General features: G+C 26.5%; 4 protein-coding genes across 4 annotated transcripts; all 4 read right to left on the reverse strand.

Annotated features, from left to right (window-relative positions):
• Positions 1-7,415: 7,415 nt before the first annotated feature.
• On the reverse strand, positions 7,416-10,946 carry LOC145753237 (omega-amidase NIT2-like). The gene is made up of 9 exons (XM_082569638.1): positions 10,874-10,946; positions 10,490-10,608; positions 10,117-10,237; positions 9,703-9,885; positions 9,328-9,481; positions 8,984-9,082; positions 8,629-8,684; positions 8,220-8,403; positions 7,416-7,686 (listed from the first exon to the last, which is right to left on the reverse strand). Exons 1-8 carry the CDS (start codon positions 10,878-10,880, stop codon positions 8,222-8,224), a joined length of 921 nt encoding a protein of 306 aa, XP_082425764.1. The 5' UTR covers positions 10,881-10,946; the 3' UTR covers positions 7,416-7,686; positions 8,220-8,221.
• A 5-nt stretch (positions 10,947-10,951) lies between these two features.
• On the reverse strand, positions 10,952-12,262 carry LOC145753235 (GPI alpha-1,4-mannosyltransferase I, catalytic subunit-like). Its single transcript, XM_082569636.1, has one exon. The coding sequence runs from the start codon at positions 12,259-12,261 to the stop codon at positions 10,999-11,001; it is 1,263 nt and encodes a 420-aa protein (XP_082425762.1). The 5' UTR covers position 12,262; the 3' UTR covers positions 10,952-10,998.
• Positions 12,263-12,639: 377 nt separating this feature from the next.
• On the reverse strand, positions 12,640-13,003 carry LOC145753242 (TP53-regulated inhibitor of apoptosis 1-like). The gene has a single exon (XM_082569642.1). It carries the CDS (start codon positions 12,907-12,909, stop codon positions 12,655-12,657), a length of 255 nt encoding a protein of 84 aa, XP_082425768.1. The 5' UTR covers positions 12,910-13,003; the 3' UTR covers positions 12,640-12,654.
• A 5-nt stretch (positions 13,004-13,008) lies between these two features.
• Positions 13,009-15,494, reverse strand: LOC145753233 (putative aminopeptidase NPEPL1). Its single transcript, XM_082569634.1, has one exon. It carries the CDS (start codon positions 15,272-15,274, stop codon positions 13,694-13,696), a length of 1,581 nt encoding a protein of 526 aa, XP_082425760.1. The 5' UTR covers positions 15,275-15,494; the 3' UTR covers positions 13,009-13,693.
• Positions 15,495-15,650: the final 156 nt, after the last annotated feature.

Consider the following 15,650-nt stretch of genomic DNA (forward strand, 5'->3'; position numbering starts at 1 on the left):
ATAAAAATTTGCTGTAACTTTTGTTTTACTGAAAATTTTTGCGAAATGTTTTATCTTGAATGTTAGTTAGGTCAATGCGCATCTAATAAAATATAAAATTTTAGGTTTTAGACTTCATCAATTTTTAATAAAAGTGTCATAACTTTTATGAATATTAATATTTTAAAAAAATATTTTGTAAACGCGTTTATTGGACCCGTGCAGTTCCAACAGAACAATTATTTTTCGATTTAAATTTTTTTAATTTTTTTCAAAAAAATTGTATTCAATAGCATTGGCCAAAAATATCACGTGACCTAATTAAACCCAGAATAAAAATTTGCTGTAACTTTTGTTTTACTAAAAATTTTTGCGAAATGTTTTATCTTGAATGTTAGTTAGGTCAATGCGCATCTAATAAAATATAAAATTTTAGGTTTTAGATTTCATCAATTTTTAATAAAAGTGTCATAACTTTTATGAATATTAATATTTTCAAAAAATATTTTGTAAACACTTTTATTGGACCCGTGCAGTTCCAACAGAACAATTATTTTTCGATTTAAAATTTTTTTTTTTAAATTTGTATTCAATAGCATTGGCCAAAAATATCACGTGACCTAATTAAACAGATAATTAAAAATTTGCTGTAACTTTTGTTTTACTGAAAATTTTTGCGAAATGTTTGATCTTGAATGTTAGTTAGGTCAATGCGCATCTAATAAAATATAAAATTTTAGGTTTTAGACTTCATCAATTTTTAATAAAAGTGTCATAACTTTTATGAATATTAATATTTTCAAAAAATATTTTGTAAACACGTTTATTGGACCCGTGCAGTTCCAATAGAACAATTATTTTTTGATTTAAAATTTTTTAATTTTTTTCAAAAAATTTGTATTCAATAGCATTGGCCAAAAATATCACGTGACATAATTAAACCCAGAATAAAAATTTGCTGTAACTTTTGTTTTACTAAAAATTTTTGCAAAATGTTTTATCTTGAATGTTAGTTAGGTCAATGCGCATCTAATAAAATATAAAATTTTAGGTTTTAGACTTCATCAATTTTTAATAAAAGTGTCATAACTTTTATGAATATTAATATTTTTAAAAAATATTTTGTAAACACGTTTATTGGACCCGTGCAGTTCCAACAGAACAATTATTTTTCGATTTAAATTTTTTTAATTTTTTTCAAAAAAATTGTATTCAATAGCATTGGCCAAAAATATCACGTGACCTAATTAAACCCAGAATAAAAATTTGCTGTAACTTTTGTTTTACTAAAAATTTTTGCGAAATGTTTTATCTTGAATGTTAGTTAGGTCAATGCGCATCTAATAAAATATAAAATTTTAGGTTTTAGATTTCATCAATTTTTAATAAAAGTGTCATAACTTTTATGAATATTAATATTTTCAAAAAATATTTTGTAAACACTTTTATTGGACCCGTGCAGTTCCAACAGAACAATTATTTTTCGATTTAAAATTTTTTTTTTTAAATTTGTATTCAATAGCATTGGCCAAAAATATCACGTGACCTAATTAAACAGATAATTAAAAATTTGCTGTAACTTTTGTTTTACTGAAAATTTTTGCGAAATGTTTTATCTTGAATGTTAGTTAGGTCAATGCGCATCTAATAAAATATAAAATTTTAGGTTTTAGATTTCATCAATTTTTAATAAAAGTGTCATAACTTTTATGAATATTAATATTTTCAAAAAATATTTTGTAAACACTTTTATTGGACCCGTGCAGTTCCAACAGAACAATTATTTTTCGATTTAAAATTTTTTTTTTTAAATTTGTATTCAATAGCATTGGCCAAAAATATCACGTGACCTAATTAAACAGATAATTAAAAATTTGCTGTAACTTTTGTTTTACTGAAAATTTTTGCGAAATGTTTGATCTTGAATGTTAGTTAGGTCAATGCGCATCTAATAAAATATAAAATTTTAGGTTTTAGACTTCATCAATTTTTAATAAAAGTGTCATAACTTTTATGAATATTAATATTTTCAAAAAATATTTCGTAAACACGTTGATTGGACCCGTGCAGTTCCAACAGAACAATTATTTTTCGATTTAAAATTTTTTAATTTTTTTCAAAAAAATTTGTATTCAATAGCATTGGCCAAAAATATCACGTGACCTAATTAAACCCAGAATAAAAGTTTGCTGTAACTTTTGTTTTACTAAAAATTTTTGCGAAATGTTTTATCTTGAATGTTAGTTAGGTCAATGCGCATCTAATAAAATATAAAATTTTAGGTTTTAGACTTCATCAATTTTTAATAAAAGTGTCATAACTTTTATGAATATTAATATTTTCAAAAAATATTTTGTAAACACGTTTATTGGACCCGTGCAGTTCCAACAGAACAATTATTTTTTGATTTAAAATTTTTTAATTTTTTTCAAAAAATTTGTATTCAATAGCATTGGCCAAAAATATCACGTGACCTAATTAAACCCAGAATAAAAATTTGCTGTAACTTTTGTTTACTAAAAATTTTTGCAAAATGTTTTATCTTGAATGTTAGTTAGGTCAATGCGCATCTAATAAAATATAAAATTTTAGGTTTTAGACTTCATCAATTTTTAATTAAAGTGTCATAACTTTTATGAATATTAATATTTTCAAAAAATATTTTGTAAACACGTTTATTGGACCCGTGCAGTTCCAACAGAACAATTATTTTTTGATTTAAAATTTTTTAATTTTTTTTTTTAAATTTGTATTCAATAGCATTGGCCAAAAATATCACGTGACCTAATTAAACCCAGAATAAAAATTTGCTGTAACTTTTGTTTTACTGAAAATTTTTGCGAAATGTTTTATCTTGAATATTAGTTAGGTCAATGCGCATCTAATAAAATATAAAATTTTAGGTTTTAGACTTCATCAATTTTTAATAAAAGTGTCATAACTTTTATGAATATTAATATTTTTAAAAAATATTTTGTAAACGCGTTTATTGGACCCGTGCAGTTCCAACAGAACAATTATTTTTCGATTTAAAATTTTTTAATTTTTTTCAAAAAAATTGTATTCAATAGCATTGGCCAAAAATATCACGTGACCTAATTAAACCCAGAATAAAAATTTGCTGTAACTTTTGTTTTACTGAAAATTTTTGCGAAATGTTTTATCTTGAATGTTAGTTAGGTCAATGCGCATCTAATAAAATATAAAATTTTAGGTTTTAGACTTCATCAATTTTTAATAAAAGTGTCATAACTTTTATGAATATTAATATTTTTAAAAAAAAAATATTTTTAAAAAATATTTTGTAAACGCGTTTATTGGACCCGTGCAGTTCCAACAGAACAATTATTTTTCGATTTAAAATTTTTTAATTTTTTTCAAAAAAATTGTATTCAATAGCATTGGCCAAAAATATCATGTGACCTAATTAAACCCAGAATAAAAATTTGCTGTAACTTTTGTTTTACTGAAAATTTTTGCGAAATGTTTTATCTTGAATGTTAGTTAGGTCAATGCGCATCTAATAAAATATAAAATTTTAGGTTTTAGACTTCATCAATTTTTAATAAAAGTGTCATAACTTTTATGAATATTAATATTTTTAAAAAATATTTTGTAAACACGTTTATTGGACCCGTGCAGTTCCAACAGAACAATTATTTTTCGATTTAAATTTTTTTAATTTTTTTCAAAAAAATTGTATTCAATAGCATTGGCCAAAAATATCACGTGACCTAATTAAACCCAGAATAAAAATTTGCTGTAACTTTTGTTTTACTGAAAATTTTTGCGAAATGTTTTATCTTGAATGTTAGTTAGGTCAATGCGCATCTAATAAAATATAAAATTTTAGGTTTTAGACTTCATCAATTTTTAATAAAAGTGTCATAACTTTTATGAATATTAATATTTTTAAAAAAAAAATATTTTTAAAAAATATTTTGTAAACGCGTTTATTGGACCCGTGCAGTTCCAACAGAACAATTATTTTTCGATTTAAAATTTTTTAATTTTTTTCAAAAAAATTGTATTCAATAGCATTGGCCAAAAATATCACGTGACCTAATTAAACCCAGAATAAAAATTTGCTGTAACTTTTGTTTTACTGAAAATTTTTGCGAAATGTTTTATCTTGAATGTTAGTTAGGTCAATGCGCATCTAATAAAATATAAAATTTTAGGTTTTAGACTTCATCAATTTTTAATAAAAGTGTCATAACTTTTATGAATATTAATATTTTTAAAAAATATTTTGTAAACACGTTTATTGGACCCGTGCAGTTCCAACAGAACAATTATTTTTCGATTTAAATTTTTTTAATTTTTTTCAAAAAAATTGTATTCAATAGCATTGGCCAAAAATATCACGTGACCTAATTAAACCCAGAATAAAAATTTGCTGTAACTTTTGTTTTACTGAAAATTTTTGCGAAATGTTTTATCTTGAATGTTAGTTAGGTCAATGCGCATCTAATAAAATATAAAATTTTAGGTTTTAGATTTCATCAATTTTTAATAAAAGTGTCATAACTTTTATGAATATTAATATTTTCAAAAAATATTTTGTAAACACTTTTATTGGACCCGTGCAGTTCCAACAGAACAATTATTTTTCGATTTAAAATTTTTTTTTTTAAATTTGTATTCAATAGCATTGGCCAAAAATATCACGTGACCTAATTAAACCCAGAATAAAAATTTGCTGTAACTTTTGTTTTACTGAAAATTTTTGCGAAATGTTTTATCTTGAATGTTAGTAAGGTCAATGCGCATCTAATAAAATATAAAATTTTAGGTTTTAGACTTCATCAATTTTTAATAAAAGTGTCATAACTTTTATGAATATTAATATTTTCAAAAAATATTTTGTAAACACGTTTATTGGACCCGTGCAGTTCCAACAGAACAATTATTTTTCGATTTAAAATTTTTTAATTTTTTTTTAAAAATTTGTATTCAATAGCATTGGCCAAAAATATCACGTGACCTAATTAAACAGATAATTAAAAATTTGCTGTAACTTTTGTTTTACTGAAAATTTTTGCGAAATGTTTTATCTTGAATATTAGTTAGGTCAATGCGCATCTAATAAAATATAAAATTTTAGGTTTTAGATTTCATCAATTTTTAATAAAAGTGTTATAACTTTTATGAATATTAATATTTTCAAAAAATATTTTGTAAACACGTTTATTGGACCCGTGCAGTTCCAACAGAACAATTATTTTTCGATTTAAAATTTTTTAATTTTTTTCAAAAAAATTGTATTCAATAGCATTGGCCAAAAATATCACGTGACCTAATTAAACCCAGAATAAAAATTTGCTGTAACTTTTGTTTTACTGAAAATTTTTGCGAAATGTTTTATCTTGAATGTTAGTTAGGTCAATGCGCATCTAATAAAATATAAAATTTTAGGTTTTAGACTTCATCAATTTTTAATAAAATGTCATAACTTTTATGAATATTAATATTTTCAAAAAATATTTCGTAAACACGTTGATTGGACCCGTGCAGTTCCAACAGAACAATTATTTTTCGATTTAAAATTTTTTAATTTTTTTCAAAAATTTTGTATTCAATAGCATTGGCCAAAAATATCACGTGACCTAATTAAACCCAGAATAAAAATTTGCTGTAACTTTTGTTTTACTGAAAATTTTTGCGAAATGTTTTATCTTGAATGTTAGTTAGGTCAATGCGCATCTAATAAAATATAAAATTTTAGGTTTTAGACTTCATCAATTTTTAATAAAAGTGTCATAACTTTTATGAATATTAATATTTTTAAAAAATATTTTGTAAACACGTTTATTGGACCCGTGCAGTTCCAACAGAACAATTATTTTTCGATTTAAAATTTTTTAATTTTTTTCAAAAAAATTGTATTCAATAGCATTGGCCAAAAATATCACGTGACCTAATTAAACCCAGAATAAAAATTTGCTGTAACTTTTGTTTTACTGAAAATTTTTGCGAAATGTTTTATCTTGAATGTTAGTTAGGTCAATGCGCATCTAATAAAATATAAAATTTTAGGTTTTAGACTTCATCAATTTTTAATAAAAGTGTCATAACTTTTATGAATATTAATATTTTCAAAAAATATTTTGTAAACACGTTGATTGGACCCGTGCAGTTCCAACAGAACAATTATTTTTCGATTTAAAATTTTTTAATTTTTTTCAAAAAAATTTGTATTCAATAGCATTGGCCAAAAATATCACGTGACCTAATTTTTTTGTTTTAGATTTTTTTTGCAAATTTCTTTATCTGGAATTTAAGTTAGACAAGTGCGCATCTAATAAGGCAATTAATTTTGGATTTTAAGATTTGGCAATATTTATGTAATATGCCTATAACTTTTATGAATATTAATATTTTTGATTAATAATTTCAAAATAGGTTTGTTACGTTACTGTGGTTGTTATAGTAAATGGAATTTAAAATCTAAAAAATAAATTTTTTTAACAATTTTTTATAACAACTTATAATTATATATGCATGTGACGTCACATAAAGCCCATCTAGCCAAAATAAAAATTCGCCCTAAATTTTTTGATTTAGATTTTTTTTGCAAATTTCTTTATCTGGAATTTAACTTAGACAAGTGCGCATCTAATAAAGCAATTAACTTTGGATTTTAAGATTTGGCAAATTTTATGTAATATGCCTATAACTTTTATGAATATTAATATTTTTGATTAATAATTTCAAAATAGGTTTGTTACGTTACTGCAGTTGTTATAGTAAATGGAATTTAAAATAAAAAAAAAAAAAATTTTCAAAAATTTTTGTATAAACTTATAATTATATATGCATCTGACGTCATTTAAAGGCCTACTGACCAAAACACAAATTTTCCCTGATTTTTTTTTATAATTATAACTTAAAATTATATTGATTGTTTATAAACTTATAATTATATATAAATAATTTTAGAGTTGTATGGCTACATTAGTAATCGAACCAAGCTTAGGTTTGTAAGTCAATCTTCTTACCCACTAACCCACCGGCCTGACATAACAAAGAATGCAGTTTTACATACATATTCGCAAAAGAAAGAATAAATAAAAACAAAAAAAAATTAATTAATTATATTTTAAAGATCATTAATTAGTATTTATATTTTAAGCGCCATAGTAAATTTACTGCTTCATAGGTTTGTTAGTCTTCCTTATTTATTTTCAGCATTTTCTACATACATTTAAATTTTTTTAGAGACTATAGATTTGTATATTTTTTGATACTTTTTTCACAAATTTATGTTTTGTCACATTGTATTTACTACCTAAATTTTTATTAAAAATGATCGATTTGAACTTTATCTCAAATATTAATTTTTGTCACATTTTTAATTTTTTTGACACAATTTACAATTACTTTTCCTAATTGTTTAAATACATATTGTAAACTATTAATATAATTTTAGAAATTTGTGTAGCTCAGAATCTAACTGGGGCCAACAGCTTGACAGTACAGCACACCAACTGGTAAGCTAACTGAGTGGGTTACAAATAAACGTTTATTTATAAATACAAATAAATGGTAAGATTCGTCAAAAACAAAAAAAATAACAAATCAAAAAGTTGATGTTAAATAAGATAATCAAAATATTTAAAAAAAAGAGAGGTCTGCGATGTTCATTATCCACATGATTCTTTGTGATAAGTTCGATTCTCATAAAAATTGCAAATTCTGGCAAACCTGTAAACAAATAATATAAATATATTTATCAAGTCAAAACAAAAAAATTCTCTTAAGTTTTTTGTTTTTACGTATTTCCTCAAATTTCTTTATCTAGTAATTAAGTTAGACAACTGCGTACCAAATAAGGCAATGAATTTTGTTTTTTAAGACTTAGCGATTTCTTTGTTTTATGTCCATAACTTTATAATACAAATAATACATTACTTTGGTTGTTATGGTTAAATAAATTTAAATTTAAATTAATATTTTTTAATTTTTGTGCATATGACGTCACTGGGTCAAATCAGGTCAGAATTAGTCTAAAAAAATTCTATTCCAACTCTTTTGTTTTTGATATAGTTTATGCTCATTACTTTCATAAATTTTAATATTTATTAATACAAATTTAAAAATAGCTTTACTACGTAAACGCAATCGTTATGGTGCTTACAAAGTTACTTAATGTTCAAATTAGTCAAAACTAAAATTTACCCTAACCGTTTTAGTTATTTACAAAAAAGGTTTAAATAATATTGAACTAAGCAACTTACATTCAGTCAATGTGAGTGTTGATATCAATTTGATATCCAGAAACTTGGTTGGTTTTGCGGTTTTGTTCTATTTTTTTCTGTTCTTTTGTGTTTGAAACGATATCTTTAGCTCTTGCATACAAATCTAATCTTCTTTGATTCTGAAGTGGAATGTTCTGTCGAACTTCTTTTACTTTTTCAAGATCTAAGAACATTTAAATATTTTTTTAAAAACAAACTGTTTTAACTTATATATTACATTTAAAAACATTAATACATTTATCAACTTTTCTCTTAAGTATTTCAGCAGGGCCCACGTTTACCAGTAAACCAAGAACTTAATGGTAAAAAAGTTAAATTTTAAACCAACCCAAAATATAGTTCATAATTTTATCATTGATTTTAAAACTTTGTAAATAAAAAAAATTACCAATGTCAGAGTAGAGGATTGTTTCTTCATGCTCTGTGGTTACCACTGTTTCACCCCTGCAAAGATTTATTTTATTAACTGTTAAAAACATTGCATCAGATTTACATGCAGACTAATACTTAACATCTTTAGCAAAACTACAAAAACAACACCAAAACTCTGGTTCCATTTAGAATACACTGTTACAATTATTAAGCAAAGGGCCAAGGTTATTTTTTTTAAATGTAAAACTAGATATTTATCAATGGTAAAAATGACTAATTGTTAACATCATATGGGCTTAAGCTATTAACAAATAAGCTATTAACAAATGAAAATATTAACAAATAAGCTATTAACAAATGAAAATACCAACCATGGCCCAATAAGGGTTGAATGTCCCCATGCATTATAAGTTGCTGTGTCATCTCTAGCTGGAGATATAGTTCCAACATACAACTGGTTGTCAAGTGCCCTGTGTGTAAAACAAATCAAATTATTTACAAATTTCAGCTCTTTTAGAAAAATTAAAAAATTATATTTCTAAAAGGTTAGGGCCCAAAAATATAAGGCCAAAAAAAGGGGAAATCAAAATAAAAAAGTTTAGGCCCTAAAAATAAACGACAAAAAATATACATAACCTAAATGTTACCTTTTTTATCTAATTAAAAAATTTTTTTTTATCTAATTAAAAAAAAAAAAAAGTAAACAACTTTTTACCTTCCTCTTTGTAGAAAATCCCAGTGTATAGGGCCTGTTGTCATGTTAAATGCTCCAGGGTAGAGAAGTAAGTTACAACCTTTCTGAGCGTATATTTGAGCCAGTTCTGCAAATCTAAGGTCATAACATATTCCAAGTCCTATTCTTACTTTGCCTGTAAATAATCATAAAACTGTTGGCTCAAATTTGTTTACAAAATTTAGTTTAATATAAACAGTTTTGAAGCAAAAGTTTCAAGTACTAACTAAAATGTTGTATAGCTATATAAAGAATAATATAAAACAGTAGCCCATATCCAATTTAGGAGGTAATTTCATAAGAATACATAATTTTATTATTGAAAATTGTATTAAAAATAAAAGATTTAAAATTTACCAATATCAAAACAAACAAACTCTGACCCAGGCTTTAAAACCTTAGATTCTTGAAAAGTTATTTTTCCAGGAACATCAATGTCAAATAAATGCATTTTCCGATATTTTGCAATCATTTCACCACTAGGTGAGAACACAGAGCAAGTGTTAAACAACTGGTTGCCGTCTAGTTCAGGAATTGAACCTATAACCAAAATAATAAAAAATTTTTCTCTAAAAAATAATTTGTTGTAGTACTGGTTAAAGTAGTATCTAATCTAGGGGAAAAAAACAAAATTACACCCTTAGCATAATAACCACCAACATTTGCATCAAAATAATGCAAAAATGTATTTTATTTTACCAAATGAACCCATATAATTAAAAATATTGTGAGTAAATACTAAAAGCCCGATCTTCAAAATATTTTACCTACCTCCCACTAAGTAAACCTTGCATTCCTTTGCAACTTTAGATAAAGAGTTGGTTGTGGGTCCTGGAATTGTTTCAGAATATTCTTTAAAGTATTGTGTACCATAAGGTGAGTTAAAACATTCCTAGATAAAGTTAAAATAAATTAAAATAGTAAATAATAAATACACATCACTAGCTATTCTATACATGGAATTCATGTTCTTAAAGTTATGCATTTGTACACCAAAACAATTTAAGGATAAGGTTTGATATGATATTATGATTATCCAAACTACTATTCTAAATTAAAATCAAGTTTCTCATAAGTTTAAATACCTACCATTAAACAAACAAGTATTTTTTGAAGTTAAAAAAATTAAAATTGATTGACTTACAGGTAAAGCAATAAGTTTGGCTCCCTTTTCAGCCGCTTCCTTCACCAGTTGGCAAGCTTTGTTAATATTTTCGACCTTGTTTATTCCAACTCCCATCTGAACCAAGGCCAGTCTTAACACTAAAATAAAGTTTCTTTTAATAAATTATATTTTGGGTTTAATGTTCTGTAATAGTGATTATGGATTGGCAAATAAAATAGAATACATCGTTATCTTTGTTCATTCATAGGCTTATACTTTTTGTTAAAATGTTAAATTTATTTTAAGTGTTTTTTACTAAATTATATATTTATATTTTTAAAATTTTAAGTTTTAAATTTATTTTGAGTTTTAAATTTATTTTGTTATGTAATTAAATTAACCATTTATTTAAATAATACTTACCAGACATAATTTGTGCTGAATATTTTCTTTTTTAAATCGTTCAAATATTACACAAAATACAAATTTTTAATCTAAAAATACAAAATAAAAAAAAAATATGCCTGATCAATAATTAAATATTTTAATCAATCTTGTTTAAAATTAATTAATTTTGAATTACTAGTAAATACAAAATTACATTTGTAATTTCTAATGAACCAACATATTATATAAACATTGATAAGAAAAAATAATAAACTTGCAAGCCATAGAAATACAAAAGTATTTAAACCCAAAAATTCTAAACAATATGCAGGAAAAAGCCAAACACCTTGACCAAATAACCACAAGGTTATTAAACACATGGTTTGTTTTAAAGAAACATGATTTAAACCTGACACAACTAAAGGTAGAAATGTTAAATACCACAAAAAATATTGAGACGTGCAAATTTTGTTAAAAGTTACAAATGAAGATGTGAGTAAAAACATACAAAAAGGTAGATCATTGTAAAGTGTTACTGATAGGGCTACAATAACAATAACTTGATAAATAAAACACACAAGGCTTAAGAATTGGTTGGTGTTAATATAAAGCATGTAAAAATAAGGTGAGAAATTATGGCGGACATCTCTTCTAGTTACATGATATAAATATGTGTGCTCCAAAAAATCATACCCATATAGCACATACATAACAGTGGTTAATATGATAAATGTAATAGAACTTGAAATTAAAAATTTTAATCTTTCTTTTGAGAAAAAAGTTTGAAATAAGATAACAAACTTAAAATTTTTAAGATTGTAAAAAATGTTTTGCATATTCATAACACCTTTATAGCCATTATAATGACTGCCTAAATACAAGAAAAGAGCGAGCGAATAAATAATTGGATAAATTTTTAAATGAACTGATAGTGCAAATAAAAAACCTGCTAGAAATGTTTCTTTTAACTGCAAAGCATACACCATGCCAATTAAAATAGCTGATAAAATTGATTCAGCATTTCCTCGACATGAGACTGTGGCAGTCAAAGGGTTAAACAACCAAACTACTAGTGCAAGGTTTGTGACATTTTGTTGGGTTTTCCGATGACTAAGAACAAGTTTAATTAACATTCCGGTTAATAGATCAAAAAATACAAACAAAAATTTTCCCCAGGATTTGTGGATATAGGTGTTAGGAATTAACATCCATGCTAATAATGGACTGTATCTGTATGTTGCTCTCTTATAGGGGGATTCACCCATGCTAACAAATTCTGCTGCGTCAGCAAAAACATGGTAATCAACATCAGTGAATTTAACATCCAAGTTCGAATCCTGCCAATCCCCATATTTTAATAATCCGATTCTAAATAAGCCAGCAACCACAAATATGTGTAGGGGTCGAAGCAATAATGCCAGCATTTGTATATTTTGTTTACAGATTAAAATTGGTGTTAAAAAATTGTTTTTTTTTTTAATTCTGTTGATGAGAATGTTCTTGTTTACTAAGCTTTAATTAAAACCATGTTATTAAAATGAGCAATGTTTCGTTGTTGTATCTGGTTACCAATTAACAAACAGGCTTGTTTTGTTTTAATTTTTAACTACACAAATTCTATCCTAATAAAAAAACCTTATGGTTAATTTAAATAAAATTCATACACAATTACCTTAAAAATGTGGAAAAATTTAATTAATAAAAAATGCCTAAAACAGTCATTTTAGTGCAGAAAACAGGCATAATGGTAACTGATTTGTTTAAACAGTTTGCATATACAAAAGTAGTAATCCCACAACAACAACAAAAATACTTAATCAACTTTTTGAGAAGGATTCCTTATTTTCTGGTGTCTTTTTTTCTTTATTTGTCCCCAAAATCGTTTGTTCCAACTCAGTTAAATCCATACCCTGATCTTTCATTGCTTTCTTAACACAAGTCTGGTAATCCTTGAATAGATCAGCACAATGATCGGTGGTATCTCCTTTTAAATAATGTTCCCGAAACCAATGATTAAAACATTTGTCATATTTATGTTTCAGTTCTGTACACTCTGCACCAAGACTGTTCATAATTATCCAACTTTAATGGTCTTTATAGTGTGCAAATATCCAAGTTTTTATAAAACTTTTCAAAGAATTTAAAAAATTAATCCTGAAGTTATAAAATACCTAAATTAGAAACAAAGATTAGTTAGTATTTATTCTAACAATAATTTTTATGACTGTCTACATATTACATTTGTTCAGTTTTGTTCATTCTAAAAGAAATTATGGCAAAAACAATTTGAAGTAAAACTTTAACGAGCTATATTTTACTACAAAAGATTTAAATTTTACTAAAATTTAGATTTTAAAAATAAACTGGATGTTTTAAGTATGCAATATAGTCAAATTACCAAATATGATTGGCCCACAATGTTGTAATAAACATATTAATTAACTTCGAAATATGTAATTAATCACAACCAACAAAAAACTTGTATGTCGATGATTTATATATTACGCAAATTTTTTCATATTTTAATGATTGATTATATCAGAGTTTTTTTTTTTTAAATAATTACAACTGAAATATTTACAAAAATACTTGCATTATGCCATTTTTACTTGTGTATTTTTGCATAGAATTACTATACATATTTAAAAACAACCAAATTACATTGTAGTCCATTAAAAAATCTTATCTATCATTGTACTAAAATTTTTTCCAAAAAAATCTTTAAATCTAAAATTGCTTTTTAATTAACTACTTGGTAATGTCAATATATACAACAAAAGCAATTAAATAGCAGTCACGTTAGTTGAGGTTGCCAAAATTTAAATTAACTGTACGGTTTATTGTCAAACCCTCTGCTCAAGAATGTCGAATTTTCTTGCTTGCTGGGCTTGCTTCCATTCCATCAATATTATCTCCATTTTCCAATTCATAAATATTTCCTTTTGGTGCCAACATCTGAAGCAATTTGTCCTCAGATTGTGAGCCAAATAAAACCATTAAAAGTGCCACGCCATAACCTGTTGCTCTCTCGCCACAATGTGCTGGTGATGCCATGTCAACGTGGATCCAAACACCGGGAAAGTTAAAGGACCCTTGTAGGTGGCTTCCTATGAATAACCCAGCACATGAAGATTGTGCATTTCCTCGGTCTGCAACTGAGTTTTTCATGTCAGCAACTGCCGAATTAAACTCAGCAAAATGACGATCTGGACAATAAACCAAAGGGTGAGCAAGATCACCTGATGCACGGCCTGCTTGCACACTTGCAACTTCCCAATTTTCACAGTTGGTTAGAATCCCAGCATGATATTTACCTGTTGAAATACCTTGAGCACCAGTTAAAGTTGCCATGTCAAGAATAATATCTGCTTTAAGATTCTTCGAAGCATATGCAACACCATCACCCAACACTAATCTCCCTTCTGCATCTGTGTTATTAATTTCCACTGTTTTCCCAGAGTACAAAACATGGATATCATCCGGTCTTGTTGCAATGGGTCCTACAGAATTCTCAGCTAAGCACAAGACTGCGTGAAGATTTTGTTTAAAGCCCCTTTTTACAGCTGATTTAAAACCAGCGAGAATAGCAGCTGCACCACCACAATCTCGTTTCATTCCTGGCATTGTTGTTTTTCCTTTGATGCTTAAACCACCAGTATCATAAACAATTCCTTTTCCACACCAGGCAATATTTAAAGTTGCACCTGCAGGACAGTGGCTTAAAACAACCAGAGCAGGTGGGTGAACCGACGCTTTTCCAACCCCATAAATTCCACCAAACCCTTTTGAGTTTAATTCCTCTCCACTGATAACCAAAGGCTTGATCCCTAATTCCTTACCAACATCTCTTGCTTCTTGCACAAATGCAGTGGTGTTCATGATATTGCATGGCATATCAACAATCTTTGCAGCCATTTGGATCGACTCTGCCGTATCCTGAAGACAACTCGCAACATCCTTGAGATCACAACTTTGTTCTCCAACAACGATAAACTCAACAGTCACCACACGAGGCGTCTTACTGCCATCGGTTCGCATCGAAAACACTGGAAACGATCTTGCTACGGCACAACCACATGGAAACACATCCTCTTCGCTACAAACAATCATGATTGATTCATTCTTTCGTCCTTGAAGACAACTTCTCAACAACTTAGGGATATGATAAGCAGCAGATGGGGCATTATGGCGACTTGTTTTGCCAGAGAAAGCACCAACACTAGCCCCACTCACCCATAATGAACAAGTATCAGTGGGTACAGGTTTTAATGAACCTAATGCTTGGTACCAAACTGATTCAGTGACTTTTGGTTGAAGTCGGTGGGAAATATCGCTCCATTTAACTTTTCGAAGGCATGAAATCTGACCAAATATTGAAACTGGGTTTTGACCTGGATCACTTTTAACTGAACCACTGATAAACTTTAAAGTCGTCATTTTTTAATAAAAAAAAAATTAAGCACCAAATCCAAATTTAAGATACACAGACAAAAACTATTAACAATAGCAATTTTTACTAAGTTTCTACAGTAGTTTTTTAGATATAAACAATAAATAAAAATCCTATTTATATTAAATTATTTTATTTATAGCAATAAAGGCTTTATAATTCCTTTTTATTAAATACTGTTACTAAACATATATATACACACTTTTTGACTTTACATATGGTTCTGTTTATGTTGGGTAGACACTTTGTCAAAAGATATAGGTTAGATTATATGTGAATAAATCGGTAAAACTAAATTTTCCATGAAAAGTATCTACCACCTTGTTGAAGCGTGACCGGTGTTGCCAAATAAATTATTAATAA

The sequence above is a fragment of the Corella eumyota genome, chromosome 5 (assembly GCF_963082875.1).
Source record: "Corella eumyota chromosome 5, kaCorEumy4.1, whole genome shotgun sequence".
Classification (NCBI taxonomy): domain Eukaryota; kingdom Metazoa; phylum Chordata; class Ascidiacea; order Phlebobranchia; family Corellidae; genus Corella; species Corella eumyota.